General features: G+C 45.0%; 1 protein-coding gene across 1 annotated transcript in view; it reads left to right on the top strand.

The window, feature by feature from the left end:
- The first annotated feature begins 2888 nt into the window (after positions 1–2888).
- DNAJC3 (DnaJ heat shock protein family (Hsp40) member C3) overlaps positions 2889–16706 on the top strand; it is a 57944-nt gene continuing 44126 nt past the window's right edge. Inside the window, exon 1 of the mRNA XM_043478323.1 lies at positions 2889–3109. Within this exon, the coding sequence (XP_043334258.1) occupies positions 3028–3109 (82 nt within the window). The 5' untranslated portion in view covers positions 2889–3027. The remainder of the gene's footprint in view (positions 3110–16706) is intronic.

Here is a 16706-nt window from a genome sequence, read left to right as displayed (position 1 = left end):
AGGTGCTATTAATTACAGTAGGGTGTTTAATTTTAAAAAGGACTGCATAAATGTTGATAAATGCAAACAATATTTATAATTTTCTCTACAATCACTGGATTACTTTGGTTTTATTGGCAGAGGTGATCAGGTGAAAACCATGCCCAGATGAGCACTGAAGAAAACATTCCTAAACATTTTATATATAAAGATAATTTTAGCCCTGGACACTAACTGCAGTCTAAAATAATGTTTCCTTTCTTTGTTGTAAAGTTATCTCTTCCATGGGATACTTTGTAAATCTTAGTTTTAAGACTTCAGGCTTCACTGATATGCAAGTTGATCAGTGAATTTTTAAAATCACTCAACATTGAAGGCCCTTGTTATGTTTTTATTATCTATAGCACAAGGTCTATCCTCTCCTTAATCATTTTTAATTTACACTCTTAGAATTTCTTTAGCACTGCTCTTCCTTAAGATCAAAATCACAGACAGGCAGCATTCTGGTGATAATTCATGGTGTAGTATTATTTGTTCGGGCTCCCCGTGGTGGCTCAGTGGTAAAGAATTTGTCTGCCAAGCAGGAAACTTGGGTTCAATCCCTGAGTTGGGAAGATCCCCTGGAGAAGGAAATGGCAACCCGCTCCAGTATTCTTGCTTGGAAAATTCCATAGACAGAGGAGCCTGGTGGGCTACAGTTAATGGGAAGGCAAAGATTCAGACACGACTGAGTGATTAAACAACAACAACAAATTATTTGCTTACAAAATTCTTTCCTCATTATGTTCAATATTTTGTTAGCTGCCTTGGCCACAGTACTTTATCCAGACAACTTTCCAGTACTTTATCCACTAACTACTTGTGGACACTAAAATCATCTGCTCTTTTTCACTAACACTGCCTTGTGATGGTCGATAAGAAAAAGTGAAGTGAAGGTGTTAGTTGCTCAGTCATACCCGATTCTCTGCGACCCCATGGACTGTAGCCTGCCAGGCTCCTCTTTTCCATGGAATTCTCCAGACAAGAATACTGGAGTGGGTAGCCATTCTCTTCTCTAGATCTTCCCAACCCAGAGACTGAACCCGGGTATCCTGCATTGTGGCAGATTCTTTACTATCTGAGCTGCCAGGGAAGCCCTATAAGGGAAAGGACGAAACAAGAATTTAAAAAAATTCCAAAGAGGAGTCTCATGATCTCACTCTTGTTAGAAGTATGAATAACACTTGTTTGCGTGTGTGTGTGCTAAGTCCCTTCATTTGTGTCCAACTCTTTGCGACCCTATGGACCTTAGCCTGCCAGGCTCATCTGTCCAAGGGATTCTCCAGGCAAGAATACTGGAGTGGGTTGCTATGCCCGCCTGCAGGTGATCTTCCCCACCTAGGGATCAAACCAGCGTCTCTTACATCTCCTGCATTGGCAGGCTGGTTCTTTACCACTAGCCCCACCTGGGAAGCCCACATAATACTTTATAATTTAGAAAAATTTGTACCCCCTTCATGAAACCTCAGAACAAACCATTGAGGCTATCAGTGTCATACCCACTTTACAGATGAAGATAGCTTTAGATAAGAGGTGTGGTGTGCAGCTAAATTTCGTGGATTTGAATCCTCCCCTGTTCACATTATATTGTATTGCTTTCCACCACAACTACTAAGGGACTGTGTTTTTGGCTTGTTTTTCCTTTCTGCAAACCATTTCCTTTGCATTAGTCCCCTCTGGAATAAAAGCTTAGAAAGCTTTTTAGCCTTCTGAGTGTATTTTTTAGGAAATCAAGAATTCACTATGCTATTTATCATTCATGAGTTCTAACGTGTACAGTACCACCGAGGAAGCAAATGTAATCTGGTAAAGTAATAACTTTACACTCGACAACGCTTAACACAGAAAGGCATTACTGTCTCACCCAATGGGAAGCATCACTGGTGTATAGTGTGCGTTGTGCTGGGGATGCCAGAGGAAGTGGATGTGAACAAGTTTAACGCCCAGACTGCGTAACTTGAACTTTATCTTGTTCATGTCTCTTAAGTTTCATCTGATGAGCACAAGGTACAAGATCCAGTCCTAACAGCTTTCTTTTTTCCCCCTTATAGTTGACGTCGGCTGTACTCTCAACAGCCCTTTGCTCTCTTAGCTGCTGTGCTTCCTAGGTTTCTTTTGCACAAAATCTTCCAGACCTGCTCTTTTCTGGACACGCTGGTCCCCTGCACGGTCGGGGGTTGGTCCCAAGCTTCCATGCCATTCTCACTTGACCTGCCTTAGGACCCTAAAGTATTTGATTGTGCCTGAAAAGCTCCCGGCTCCATCGGTTAACCCTACTTTACTGCGCTCCAGGTTCTCCTGATCGCTTCTCGAGCCCTCCTCAGGGTTCGGTCCGTATGGGTTCCGAGACGCTCAGCGGGAGGACAGCAGGCTCTGCGACTCGTCCTGTTCCGCGATCCAGCTCCGCAGACTTCCTGGTACCAGGTCTGGCTTCTCATCCCGGACGCGGCGGCTTCCCCACTCTCTCTCTCTCTCCAAACAACACACCGGAAAACCTCGGATTGCTGACAACCTTCTCCTTCTAGCCGAGCTGGCGCGCACGCGGGGGGCCGACCCAAAAAGAGTTGGGCGGCCTGCGCATGCGGACTCGGCGGCCGCCAGACAAGCCTCCCCGGGCCGCCTCCCCTCCGGCCGGCCGCGGCGGTTTGGAGCTCCTGACAGCTCCGCCACCGGCGGACGCAGCCTCGTCTCGTGCTTCCACGTTATCCTATCAGAGACGGGGCGGGGCGGCGGCCCCCGCGGCCTATCAGCGCGAACCACGATCCCGGCGAGCCCAGTAGGAGTGCAGCCAGGGAGGAGGCGATTGGGCCGCGGCGGTGCTGGGGGCGTGGCGTAGCTATGGCCCCGCCCACCGCCGCCGCCACCGCCTCCCTCCTCTGGGCGCCAGCCGCCTTAGGCCTGAGCGAGAGCGGACGGCGGGCGGGCGGCCGCAGCTGCAGCCTGAGAGCCGCGGCGGGGGGCTGGTGGGCCCCGCAGCTTTGCTCCTCCTCAGCGCCCGCGCTCTCGGACATGGTGGCCCCCGGCTCTGTGACCAGCCGGCTGGGCTCGGTGTTCCCCTTCCTGCTGGTCCTGGTGGACCTGCAGTACGAAGGTGAGTCGTGTCCCGCCCCGGCCCGGAGGAGGCGCGCTCCGGGTAGGGTTGGGGGTGGAGGGCGGCCAGGCCTCCCGGAGCTCCCCTGCCGAGCGTCTTGGGGCGGCCGGGGCGGGAGCCGGAGACTCCGCGGCCCGGCCTGGGCCTGAGCCCGCCTCAGGGCGGGGGCCGGCGCCCGGTTCCGGGTTTGTCTGGGGGAGAGGTGCAGGGAGCGGCGGGCCGCGGGACCGCGGGTATGCACTGAGGAGTCGGGCCGGTGGGGTCGGCGGGAAGCGGGGCGGCGACTCTTGGGGAGTCCTGGGGCGCGGAGACCCGGGCGGCTGTCCGGTCCCGGCCTCGCCTGGGACCCTCGCTCGGCGCCGGGGGCTCCGGGTCAGCGGTGCTGGGAGGAGGCTGTAAAGGTGGCCCGAAGGGAGGCTTCTTTGGCTTTGGAGTTCCGGGGGCTGGAGGGGACAGTGTCGTGTTGGATGTTAGAAGTGAGTAACCGTCACCCCGCTCCGCTCTGGGTTGTGTCTCGAAGTTGTTAGCTTGGTGCGTTACGGAGCCGCTGCTGAAATTCAAGCTCCCGGCGGGCAAGGCTCTTAAAAGTTTGTGGCTTTACAGTTTCCAGTCTGGAGTCACTCAACTTTTCCTTTGACAAGTTCCTTGGGGGTGGGGGTGTGGGGGTTGGGCATCCACTTTTAAGAAGATACGAACGCTAATTTTCACTTAAGCCCTACAGTTTGGCATGTTGGCTGCTCTTAACAGGAAACCGAGGGTTGTCCTGTCTTAGTTGTCAGCAGGCAGGAGTGAAAGCCGCGAGTGCCCATTGATCTGATGCTCCAAGCGTGGTTACCCCGCGAAATATTCGGGTACAGTGACGTTATCTCGTGCACTCAACTGTTTCCAGCCCCGTGAAGAGGCTAGTAGTCACGGAGGCCAAATTAAACAGTTTAATATTGGATTTCATATTAGAGGGAGTGAGGAGCTGAACGCAGGAATTGTTTCTGGTAAAATCCCTTTCAGCTTATCAACTTACAAAAAATAGTTATACTCTCCAGTTTTTAGATCTCATTCATGGCAGCGTTTTGTTTGTTTGTTTGTTTGTTTTAAAGCAGCGTTTTTTTTGGGGGGGAGAGTGTGTTCTGGAGGACCATTTTTTTTTTTTTTTTTAAATCAGAAACCAGAATATGTGGCATGGCAACATTGGGACAAAGAATTTGACAGTGAGGCTGCCCCAGAAAAATCTATGGAATTGGAATTGGAATGCCTGGACCATGACCTTTAATATAGGTCATGTATTCCACTTCTTTTAGGTATTTTAATGTTAAATATCTCTTGCCCTATGAAATGTAGTACTAATGTCTAGTTAGCATTAATTAATTTTGGCCAGTTAAGAGAAAGTTGGGTTTCCTTGGTGGCTCAGATGGTAAAGAATCCGCCTGTAGTGGGTGAGACCTGGGTTCGATCCCTGGGTCAGGAAGATCCTCTGGAGAAGGGAATGGCAACCCACTCCAGTGTCCTGACCTGGAGAATTCCATGGATAGAGAAGCCTGGTTGGGCTACAGTCCATGGGGTCGCAGAGTTGGACACAACTGATGGACTGATACTTCACTTTGAAGAGAAAGTTGTCTATGTTCTGCTTAACGTGAGTTATTTTTTTAAGTTACACAGGTATACACTTTTGTAAGATTTGCCTTTTCCACTGGCTTATAGGCTGCCTTTTTAGAATCACTGTTCTGTATATGATTCTGTAGGACTTTAACGCTTCATGTCTGTCTTGTGGTATTTTCCAGAAGGAAAACCTCACCGGAGAGCTCTTCACCCAATGTGGAACGCACCGGTGACATTTCACAGAGGGGTGCCAAAGTGCTGTCTTCTTTAGGGTATTGTCTGTGTGAAGTAGCCAGGACTTGGTCCAGGTGGTAGAGAAGAAAGGAAAAAGTTCTTAAACTTATTGATGGTGCCTGGCACTCTCCTGGGCACCTTCTGTAAGCTTTCTCCTATTCATGGAGGTACAAGATGTTGTTTCTGCTCTACAGATGAGGAAACTGAGGCTCTAAGAGTTTAACTTGGATAAGGTCACATAGCTGTTAACTCTAAGAGTCATAAGTTGAACTCACATTATTTGACTCTGAAGTTCATCTTGCTTGTGGACTGGAGACAGAAGTTAAGTGGCTGAGGGTATCCTGTGGGCCCAAGCACTTGTAAGTAGTGGCGGCTGAGAAAATTCAGCCTTTCTGTTTGTGTTTGCCACCAGCAGTAATGAACAGGAAGAGGATTTCCTGACATCTTTAATACAGTGGTTCTCAAGCTTGAGTGTTTGATCACCTGGATTCCTTTTTAAACACAGTGTTGAGCCTCACTCCCAAAGTCCTTGATTCAGTAAGTCTAGGTGGGACCTGAAATTTTGAATATCTAAAATAGAATCACTGGTATAATAAGTTATGCGGTAGAGTTAAATTAGGTATCTGTTGTGTAAATCAGGTATCTATTTTATTTGATGGAGATATAAAGATAGGAAAGAACCTTTGACAGCAAGCTGTTAGCTCCAGTTTTCCCGAGTAAGCTGTGTGTCTGAGTTTTCTAACCTAAGTCTTTCTGGAGGCATTTAGGACTGCGTGATTCCACTCTTGGGCCCAAGGCTTGGAGGCAGAAGAAACAGAACAGGTGTGAGAAGAGTGAATATGAAACAAAGAGTTGTATTGCAGTGTCCCCAATAATTAGCTTAGGGGGCCTAGTTTTGTGTGATTTAAAAATACTTATTTTTTTTTCCTAGGCTTTTCTGTTAATTGTAATTCAGAGAAGTAAGCTATTTAATAGGCTCATGAATTGAAAGGTTAAATCTTTTAGCACCCCTTTTCAAAAAGGCCTTGGAAAGAAAGAAGTCCGAAGCACTAGTTTAGGAATAGAATTTTTGGAGCAGAAGGAAAACTTTTGTAGTGTCTACTTTAGTATTCTTATGTTACAGATAAGGAAACTATTTTAATTCTCTGCTAATGGTGTGTTCTATTTGGTGATTTCAGTGGGAACATAACCTGGGAACCAAACCTTCTTTTATCGCTTTCTTCCTTAACATTCTTTCTGAACTCAATTTATCTTTATTTCACTGAACTGGCCTGACAAAACCATAAACTTTCCCAGTGTCCAAAGTTTATGGTTTTGTCAGGCCAGTTCAGTGAAATAAAGATACAAAAGATGGTGATACTTATTATATGAACTGTGCTCGCTAGGATTTTCTTGACATTATTTAAATATGAAGATAATAAGTAAAATAACAAAAGCTAAGGACGTTCAGTAATTTATATACCCCCTACCCCTTACCTGTGGTTTCTCTTTTCTTGGTTTCGGTTACTTGTGGTAAACTGTGGTGTGAAAATATTAAATGGGAAATTCCAAAAATAAACAATTCATAAGTTTTAAATTGCAAACCTTTCTGAAGAGCATGATGAAATCTCACGCGGTCTTGCTCTGGCCATGAATCATCCCTTTGTCCCCTGTATCCAGCCTGTCACTTAGTAGCCATCTGGATTATCAGCATTGTTGCAGGGGTTGTGTTCAGGTAACCCTTCTTTTACTTAATGATGGCCCTAAAGTGCAAACCTAGTGATGCTGACAATTGGGAAGTTTGGATACGCCAAGAGAAGCTGTAAACTGCTTCCTTTACGTGAAGAAAGTCTATGTCTTAGTAAGGAAAGAAAACAAAACTGTATGCTAGGTTGGTAGGATCTGTGGTAAGAATCAATCTCCTCTCTGTGAAATTGCGCAAAAGGAAAAAGTAACTTGTGCTCGTTTGACTGTTGCACCTCAGACTACAGAAGTTGTGGTCACAGTCTGTGATAAGTGCTCAGGTAAGATGGAAAAGACATTACATTTGTACAATAAGATATTTTGAGAAGAGGGCACCACATTCACGTCTTTTATTATGGTATATTCCTATAATTGTTCTATTTTACTGTTGTTGATCTCTGTGTCTGATTTATAAATTATTAGCCTTATCATAAGTGCGTATGAATAGGAAAATATAATGTGTATATAGTGTGTGTGTGAAAGTCGCACTCAGTCATATCTGACTCATTGCATGGAATTCTCTAGGCCAGGATACTGAAGTGGGTAGCCTTTCCCTTCTCCAGGGGATCTTCCCAACCCAGGGCTTGAACTCAGGTCTCCTGCATTGTGGGCAGATTCTTTACCAGCTGAGCCACATGGGAAGTCAAAGAATACTGGAGTGGGTAGCCTATCCCTTCTCCAGGGGATCTTCCCGACTCAGTAATCAAACCAGGGTCTCCTGCATTGCAGGCGGATTCTTTACCAACTGAGCTATCAGGGAAGCCCTAAATGTGTATATAGGGTTCAGTACTGTCTGTGGTTTTGATATCCACGGGGATTTTGGAATGTATTCCCTGAGGATAAGGGGGAACTCCTGTAAACTAAGTATTCTAGCAGACTATCAGAGAGCTTCTAGAAAATTATTTTAAATTCATTTAGTGATATAGGCTATTATTTAGCAGTAGTGTCCAGGTCCCAATTCACTTGACCAGTTAGCACTTACTGAGCGAGTGTCCAGAAATGGAGTAGTTTAGTTTCTGTGGGATGGGGGGAGTTGTGCTGAGATGGAATGGCCAATAGTCAATAGGCTTTACTTTTCCATATAAAGTTAATGAATTGTGGTTAAGTTTAATTTCTGTTGCCATAGTGTTCCTTTGATTATTGCCCAGTTATTAATCTTTGTTTGTATGAAATATCATGGGAACACAGTCACCTGCTCTTAAGAACAAAAGCATGATGTCAGCCATAAATTGATTTTTCAAGATCTTTGGGATGCTGCTTTTTAAATTTTTAAAGATAAGTTTTAAAAATCTGAAGAGTTTGTGTTATTCAGAGTTCTAGAATATGGAGAAGACTCATTTAATTGGTTAGCAGAGGCTTCACCATAGTGTTCTTTATAGGTGAGATACATGCAGTATAGAACTCTTGGTTTTTGTCTTTGCATTTATAGACAACGTGGGGATATAACACATGCTTTGTGAAGCATCTGTGTTCTCTTGCTACTTGCTCAATGTGGATTTTGTGATCCGTCTTGTAGTCAGTCCTCTGGAAGCACCCTTTAATTTTCTTGTCCGTGTAATCTTTGGTTTTATTCACTTGTCAAAATTTGAACTGATTTAAATCCAACCTGGCCAACTGGTTTGTTGAACCTCAGAGCTGATCATGGATGGAGAAAAATGAAGATAACCTTGCTGACAGGTCTCATTTTAAGCATGTAGTCTCTATTTCCAATGCATACTGAGTACTGCTAACATTCCGACAGTTCCCTAGTGTGTCTGTTCTTGAAAGTCAGTGTCTCAAACCTTTTCTTCTTTCTGTAAATCTCCAATTGAAATCCTCCTTTCTTTTCTTCCTCATTCTTTGTTTTTGGCTGCACAATGTCTTAGTTGTGGCATGTCAGATCTAGTTCCCTGACCAGGGATCGAACCCAGATTCCCTGCATTGGGAACTTAGAGTCTTAGCCACTGGATCACCAGGAAAGTCCCTCTTCCTCATTCTTTGTGACCAGGGGTCCCCAGCCTCCAGATCTCATGCCTGTTGATCTGAAGTGAAGCCAATGTAATGATACTAGAAATAAAGTACACAATAAATGTGGTGTGCTTGAATCATCCTGAAACTATCTCCCCTCCCCAACCTTATCTGTGGAAAAATTGTCTTCTAGGAAACCTGTCCCTGGTGCTAAAAAGGTTGGGGACTGCTGTTTTAGACTTTGTCTTTATCGAGAAAATGAAAGCCGCCACAGGGCAGTTTCTTCTCTCTACCTCTGAATTTAGCAGCCTACCTGCATCTGTACCCATTCTGCTACTTTTCTTAACATTAATGAGTAAAAAAAACACATCCCTCTTCTTGGCAAAATCCAATTTTATACTTAAGCCCTGGATTCCATTTCCTCTCATCATCTGAAAATACTGCTTCTACAGTTACTGGTTTTCTCCTGTATCATCACTTTCTTCCTCTGCTGGGTCATTGACATCAGCACTCCAGCATGCTATAGTGTTTCCATCTTAAACTGGGCTTTGATGTTATGTGTCGCTTTAGCTACTGAACGGTATCATTGTTTCTCTTGAGAGCAGAACTTCAGAGAGTCCTTGGTAGTCTCTCTTGCTATATCATCTATTCTCTTCTCAACACAGTAGAGCCTGCAAAGCCTTACCTGTCTGACTCCTATTTACTTGTATCTTTTTTCATCTTAATCTTCTCCTTCACTGGGCTCCTACCACATCAACTTGACTTCCAAATGCCCAGCTCATTGCTGATGTAGGTGTCTTTATTTTTGTTGTTTCTATACTCTGAAGGTTTCAGAGAACAGCTTTCCAAATGAGCATTCATATTTCAGCCCTGACATACTATTTAAGAAGCATGCTCTAGGTCAGTTAGTTATTTCCCTTTGCCTTTTTGTGTTTTCTACATAAAACTTAATGTTGTCCTCAATTACTTGATTTGTATTTCTTGTCTGTCTGCCTCGCTAGAATATAAGCTTTATGGAAGGTGCTCTTATCTCTATACCTACCTAAACTATGTTGACATGAAGTAGATTTGCAATAAATATTTTCAAAATGGATGAGTGAGGTTGACTGTTCTAACTTTTTTTTTTTTACATGAACCCTTCTAAACTGATTTTCCAAGTTAAAATTCATTGAAAAAGGAAACCCATCACATTTATGCTTTCACATTTAACTGAAGTGAAGACTAAAGTTCATTGAAATTGAGCAAACGTGGTTACAATAGATCTTATTTTCCTAGTTTACCCAGAAAGATTTTGGGGCAGACACAGTTCCTATGTACTTGCTACATAACTCAGCACTCAGGTGTGTGTGTGCACATGTGCTCATTTGTGTCCCACTCTTTGCAACACCACAGACTGTAGCAGAATACTGGAGCAGGTTGTCATTTCCTCCTCCAGGGGATCTTCCCACTCCAGGGATCGAACCCGTGTCTCTGCTGTCTCCTGTATTGGCAGGTGGATTCTTTACCACTAGTGCCACCCTGGGAACTTTTGGCTTTGAATATTAAAACAGTTTTTAGGTTAGGGTGATTGGAAAGAGGTGCTGGCAAGGTCTAGGGGTTCCAGCTCAGTGTATTTTTATTAAAACTGTTTTGTCATTGCTCCTTACTAGACTGTGGAATTGTGAAGATAATGAACTTCCTGCTCTTTTGAGAAGAGCCAGATTCCACTGTTTTCTGTGTTTCTGTCTTGAGACGTCTTTCTCTGCCCCATCTTGCTTTGATCTTGGGTTTAGAAAGGACCTCTTACAGACAGTACTTTCTTTCCCCCGCATTCTGTTCTTTCCCCCGCCTTGTGTTCGGTTTTAGAATGCTCTTGAAGCTCTCTCCCTCCCGGACACTCTGAAGTGCTCCAGCCTAAACAGCCCCCCACCCCCGGCTTGCTTCCCTTCTGCCACCTGGCCTTGGCTTGAGCCTTAGCCTCTCTGAGCTTTTCTTCTTGACTTTTTCAGTCTGGTTGTTCCAGTCTTGATTGTGACTCGCAGCACATCATACTTTTTAAGCCCTCAACTTTGTTTCTTAAAATTGTTTAGTTTTTGCTCTGTAAAAATATGACATAACTTCAATGAAAGACTTGGCTGCTTCACCTTTTCCCCTGTCCGTGCTGTATATTTGGCTGACCTCTGACTGACGCTTGTCTGTGGAGAAACCTGTTTGTTTAATGCTGCCCAGGAGACAGCAGGATGTTTGGTTGTCTTATCTCTCAGAAGTAGGAGGCCTCTCTCATTGTCACTGTCTCCCAGGATGTGGCAAAGGAATAAAAAGTATCCATGGCTTAAATACATAGTTGAGATACTGCAAAAGCAGCCACATTTACAATTTTTTAAAAAATTATTTATTTGGTTTCTCAACTCTATTTATTTCTTTATTTTTTCATTTATTTTTATTATTTGGAGGCTAATTACTTTACAATATTGTAGTGGTTTTTGTCATACATTGACATGAATCAGCCATGGATTTACATGTGTTCCCCATCCCGATCCCCCCTCCCGCCTCCCTCCCCACCCCATCCCTCTGGGTCTTCCCAGTGCACCAGGCCCAAGCACTTGCTCATGCATCCAACCTGGGCTGGTGATCTGTTTCACCCTTGATAATATACATGTTTCGATGCTGTTCTCTCTAAACATCCCACCCTCGCCTTCTCCCACCACATTTACAATTTTTAAAGAAACATATTAGTGTCTGTATGAATCTTTGGTGGGTTTGATTTTTATAATTGTTACTGTGTATCTTAGATTCTATTATATTGATGAACTATAATACATTTAAGAAAGAAGGAATTTAGTTACATTCGTTCAATAAATATTGAGTACCCACTTTGTGCACGGTACTGAACTCAGTGGTGTATAAAGAAGAAAAGACAGCTCCTTCTCTCAGGTTTGCGTTTGGTCAGGTTTGGGACTTGGCAGCCGGCTGCGCAGGTCAGCTTATTGAGGCTGGGGGATTGCCGAGAGAAGTCCTGTGCTTGCGAGTGGAGGGATGCACGGTGAAGTAGGAGTGTAGGAGGAGCCGTCCCCGCCTTCTCACCCAGGTAGTTAGGGAAAGTTTCACAGAGGGACCAGCGGCGTTTGAGGGCAGAATCCTGATGGAGGAGGAGAACTTTTCCGGGGGGCAAGTGGGGAAGGCGTTGCTGTGGAACAGCAAGTTTAAAGGGATGCAGCATGAGACCTGGTATGTTCAGGGACGCTCCGCCCGTTCCCTGCGCTGTTTGTGTGCGGCAGTCACTCAGTCGTGTCCGACTCTTTGCGACCCCATGGACTGTAGCCCACCAGGTTCCTCTGTCCATGGAATTCTCCAGTCAAGAATACTGGAGTGGGTTGCCATTCCTTACTCCAGGGGATCTTCCCAACGCAGGGATCGAACCTAGGTCTCCCCCATTGCAGGCAGATTCTTTACCGTTTGAGAGTGAGGGGTGATGAGGCTGGACCCAGATGAGGCACCTGATCATGTAGGGTCCTCTTTGCCTTTAGATCTGAAGGGACTTGGACTGAATCTCGCCAGCACTGTGCAAACACTGCAGAATTGTTATTAAGAATGCATTTTGGGAGGATTTCTCTGGCCATAGCAGGGGGCTGGACTTGGAGGAAGGTGGGGAAATATACCAGTTAGGAGGCATGCCCTCTCTTTTGGGGGCAAAAAGGGGCTACATAGCCACCACTTACAGACTGTGGCAAGTTCTGTTATGGAAAGGTGGCCAAGGTGCACTGGGGGATAGTAATTAGTTCTCCCTGGAAGACTGACGAGAAGGCACTGGCACCCCACTCCAGTGTTCTTGCCTGGAAATCCCCATGGACGGAGGAGCCTGGTGGGCTACAGTCCATGGGGTCATGCAGAGTTGGACATGACTGAGTGACTTCACTTTCCCTTTTCACTTTCATGCATTGGAGAAGGAAATGGCAACCCACTTCAGTATTCTTGCCTGGAGAATCCCAGGGACAGCGGAGACTGGTGGGCGGCCGTCTATGGGGTCACACAGAGTCAGACATGACTAAAGCGACTTAGCAGCAGCAGCTGGAAGACTGAAATTTTTATAGAGGAAGTGGTATTTACTTATCACATTATTAGATGAAAGTGATGTTGGATAAGATAGTAACATAATAAGGATCTGAGTTTTAGGTAAAAGGCACAGAGAAATGCTGGATACTGCTTTCAATCATAGAAGGCAAGAGAAGCTTAGTTTGGAGAGGAACTCGACCTCTGGGGTGACGGTATACATAACTCTTTGGAGGGACACCTCGTCGCTTTATTTGAAGGACTAGTGCAAATGAAAGAGCCTGGGTGGATGTTTTGGTCCAGCTTACAGAAAAGGTCACGGTAACCCCAACTTGCATGCATGGACTCAGTGACCAAGAAAGTGACCCTGTGGCTGTGGGAAGCCAGCCTGGGGCTCGGCTCTCAAATGTCTCTGTCCCCCAGGGAGTGCTTGTCAGGGGGATCCTCTGCCATGCCAGATTCGCGGGTCGCCGTCTTGTGCGCGCTGGTGTCGTGGTCACCCAGGTCTTTGGATTTCACCTGCTCATTCAGGTAGTGAGTCTCAGTGAAGTCACCCAAGTGGGTATTGTTTAGTCAGTAACCAGTTTGTGCAGTTCCCTGAGGTGTTTTTCAGGAGTAACACATGTTCTGTTGTGTTCAGCCGGCTTGCTCTCCCAGTCCTCCTGGTTTAGTTTCTTGATACCCTGAAGAATGTGGGATTTAGCCGCCTTGTTGGTTTGTAGCTTCATCAGTGTCTCAGCATATTCTCTGTCCTCATGAGACTGCTGAAGAAGATATCTGGCATATCCTTCACAGCCACACTGTCAGGATCAAAGCGGCGAGACACGGCCAGGGAGATGCAGGAGGCGAGGAGCTCCGGGTGGGCCTGGCAGTTGATGGCGGCCCCGGAGTCCTGGTGGTCACTCGGGCACACCCATGAGGGGCACTCGGTTGTCGCGGCGGGTGGCCGAGGCACCCTCCAGGGTGCCGTGGGGAGGCGTGGCTGTGCTGGTTTCGGCCCAGCCTCTGGCAAGCGCTGTTGCAGCAGGGAGCTGCGGTGGCTCTCTGTAAATGTGTGGCCCGAGGCCTCTGGAATAGATAGTTCAAAGTACCATGCACATGTACTCTTGGCTCCCACTAGACCTCAGGGTCTACCTGTGAGACTGGAACAGATTGTGGTTAAAATGTTCCATTAAATGATGGGTTGGGTGAGGAAGCATGCAAGGCTGAGCAACTGTGGAGAGAGAGCTTAGCCGGGTTTATATGGGGGAAAGGTTTCTCAGCTGTGCTGCAGATAAAGCTAGGCTTTGGAATTGAGTCATGTTCTGACAGTTACCATGAGTCTTCAGGTAGCTTGGGTGACTTCTCTAAGCCTTAGATTCCTGAGTTATCAAAGTATGAAAGATGTTTACTTTCTAGGTTTGTTGTGAAAATTAAGTGAAATAGATATTCTGAAAGTATTCAGCATGTTTTTTTAATTTCTTAATTTCCTTCTGTGTTACATCTTTCCTGTTAGACACTTTCACGACTGGATAAGGAAAGTACTGTGACTAATGGTTTATCTCATATCCAGATTTCTTACTTCCTCCAGCAATCTGAAATCCTTTACTGAGTACATTGATCTGATTGTCCCTTTGAGAAAATTAAATGGGAGATGTTTGAAATCTTCTTGATAATTGGAAGACTGCTTCCTTTACGTGTTGTGAGCACATAGATAAATCTATCAGCTTGCCTTTGAAATTAATTTTACCAGCTGTAATAGACTGGATGGTTAGAGAGTTTACACACAGCATTTTCACCATTCTTACTGGATCCCTAGTTTATTCTCTAGTGTCATTTTAACATGCTTTCTGGACACACATTTCTACATGTGATGCACAGTCTTTTAAACTTTATACTAGGAACTGTAGATGTTTATGTGGAGGTAGAGTTTATATTAGAATTTACCTTTAAAAAATCGAAATGAACTGCCTTTAATTGTTTTAATTTCCCTACCCCTATCCCTTAAAATGGAGAAGGCAATGTCAACCCACTCCAGTACTCTTGCCTGAAAAATCCCATGGACGGAGGAGCCTAGTAGGCTGTAGTCCATGGGGTCGCTAAGAGTCAGACATGACTGAGCGACTTCACTTTACTTTTTCACTTTCATGCATTGGAGAAGGCAATGGCAACCCACTCCAGTGTTCTTGCCTGGAGAATCCTAGGGGCGGGGGAGCCTGGTGGGCTGCCGTCTTTGAGGTCGCACAGAGTTGGACACGACTGAAGCAACTTAGCAGCAATAGCAACAGCATCCCTTAAAAAGATTTAAGTAAGTGAAAGTTGCTCAGTCGTGTCTGACTCTTTGCGACCCCATGGACTATAGTCAATAGAATTCCCCAGGCCAGGAGTGGGTAGCTGTTCCCTTCTCCAGGGGATCTTCTCAACCCAGGGATCAAACCCAGGTCTCCCGCGTTGAAGGTGGATTCTTTACCAGCTGAGCCACAAGGGAAGCCCAAGAATACTGGAGTGGATAGCCTGTCCCTTCTCCAGGGGATCTTCCCTACCCAGGAATAAAAAACTGGGGTCTCTTGCATTGCAGTTGGATTCTCTACCAACTGAGCTATCAGGGAAGCCCACAAAGATTTAAAGTAAAACCTTACTGTGTGAAATTTTCTACATTTACCAAGGTGGGGAATGATATTTTGAACCTCCCTGTACTCCTCTCCCTGTGTTAACAATTAACCCATGACCAATCTTATTTCATCTGTACCAGTGGATTATTTTGGAACATTTTACATGACATCATTTTGTTTATAAATATTTTAGTGTTTATGAAAGATAAGGACTGCTTTAAGTTTTAGAGTCTATATCATCTAAAAATATTCCCTGCAGTGTCTGATTATAATGCTATACCTTTGAACTACAGTCTAATGAAAACGTTTGAGACAGGGTTATTTTGCTCTTCTTTCTTGACTTAACTGGCTGCTTAATTATAAAATATGTCTTTCATGTTAACAAATATTCTCTACAAGTTTTCAGTTTCAAGTGATAATCAGTACATCTTGAACGAAACACATTGCTCAGTTTGTTTTCTTTTTATTGTATAAGCACATGAATACATTCTTACCAGAGGAAAAAACTAAACCATACAGAAGTGCATACTATATCCTCTTTTTTAAAGCATAAATGAAATCTGAACACATTTACTCTAATGCAGCGTGGTGTCCGTGGTTCACGCCACCACAGTTCTTTCCATTCTTGCCGGCCTCTAATCTGTTTTCCACTCGGCCAGCCAAAGTGATCTTTTTAAAATGTAAATCAGATCGTCAGTTCCTTGCTGAAAACCCATCCAGTGACGTCCCTTTGCTCTTGGAGTAAAACCCAGATTTCTTACCATAGCCTGCAAGGCTAAGTGTGACCCATCCTGGCAGCTGGGAGCTGCTTCTTGATGTCTTAACATAGAGCTTGGTCTTACCCAAGCCCTCTGCACTTGTTTTGTACTGCTTGCCTGATCATATTTTGGCATGTTGGAGGCTTTTTGTCATTTAGGACTGCTCTCCTGCCTTTTGTGTTTTAACTCGGGGAGGAGTTATTTGACTCCTGAGCACTATATTAAGCTCTCGGCTTCCTTTCCACTGGCAGAGTGATCTTGCTTGTCTATCTTTATCTCCACTGCATCCCCACTGCTAGAGCAGGCAGTGCGTGGACGCTTGGTCTGTTTTTTAATGTGTGTTGCATCCTGTGGATCTGTAAAGATGTCAGTTATCTTCATTTTTAGAATGTTTTTTTCCTATTTGCTCCCCCAATTTTGGTTCCTTAATTCTGTTGTTTGGTATTGGTTTCATAAGGATAGGTTTTACGCTCATCTTTGATTTTCAGAATTGCTTGTTGCCCGTCTTTGAATTCTGATTGTGAGAGAAGGCTGACTGCCTGTCTGGAGGCTGAGAAGTCTCCAGGACCCCTTCCTTCCTTTCCCTGGTTTCAGAGTTTGGGTCCCCCAGAGAGCTGCAGCCACCTCCATGGCATACCTCTCCTGAAAAGGTGTTTGGATATTATTTTGCCCACCAGTCTCATCCCGTCCATTTTATGTTTTGAGAATTTTTCCAATTTCTGT

Source organism: Cervus canadensis, chromosome 9 (assembly GCF_019320065.1).
Source record: "Cervus canadensis isolate Bull #8, Minnesota chromosome 9, ASM1932006v1, whole genome shotgun sequence".
In the NCBI taxonomy this organism is placed as follows: Eukaryota; Metazoa; Chordata; class Mammalia; order Artiodactyla; family Cervidae; genus Cervus; species Cervus canadensis.
Note: the sequence above shows the minus strand (reverse complement) of the source record. Positions and strands in the feature narration are given on the sequence as shown.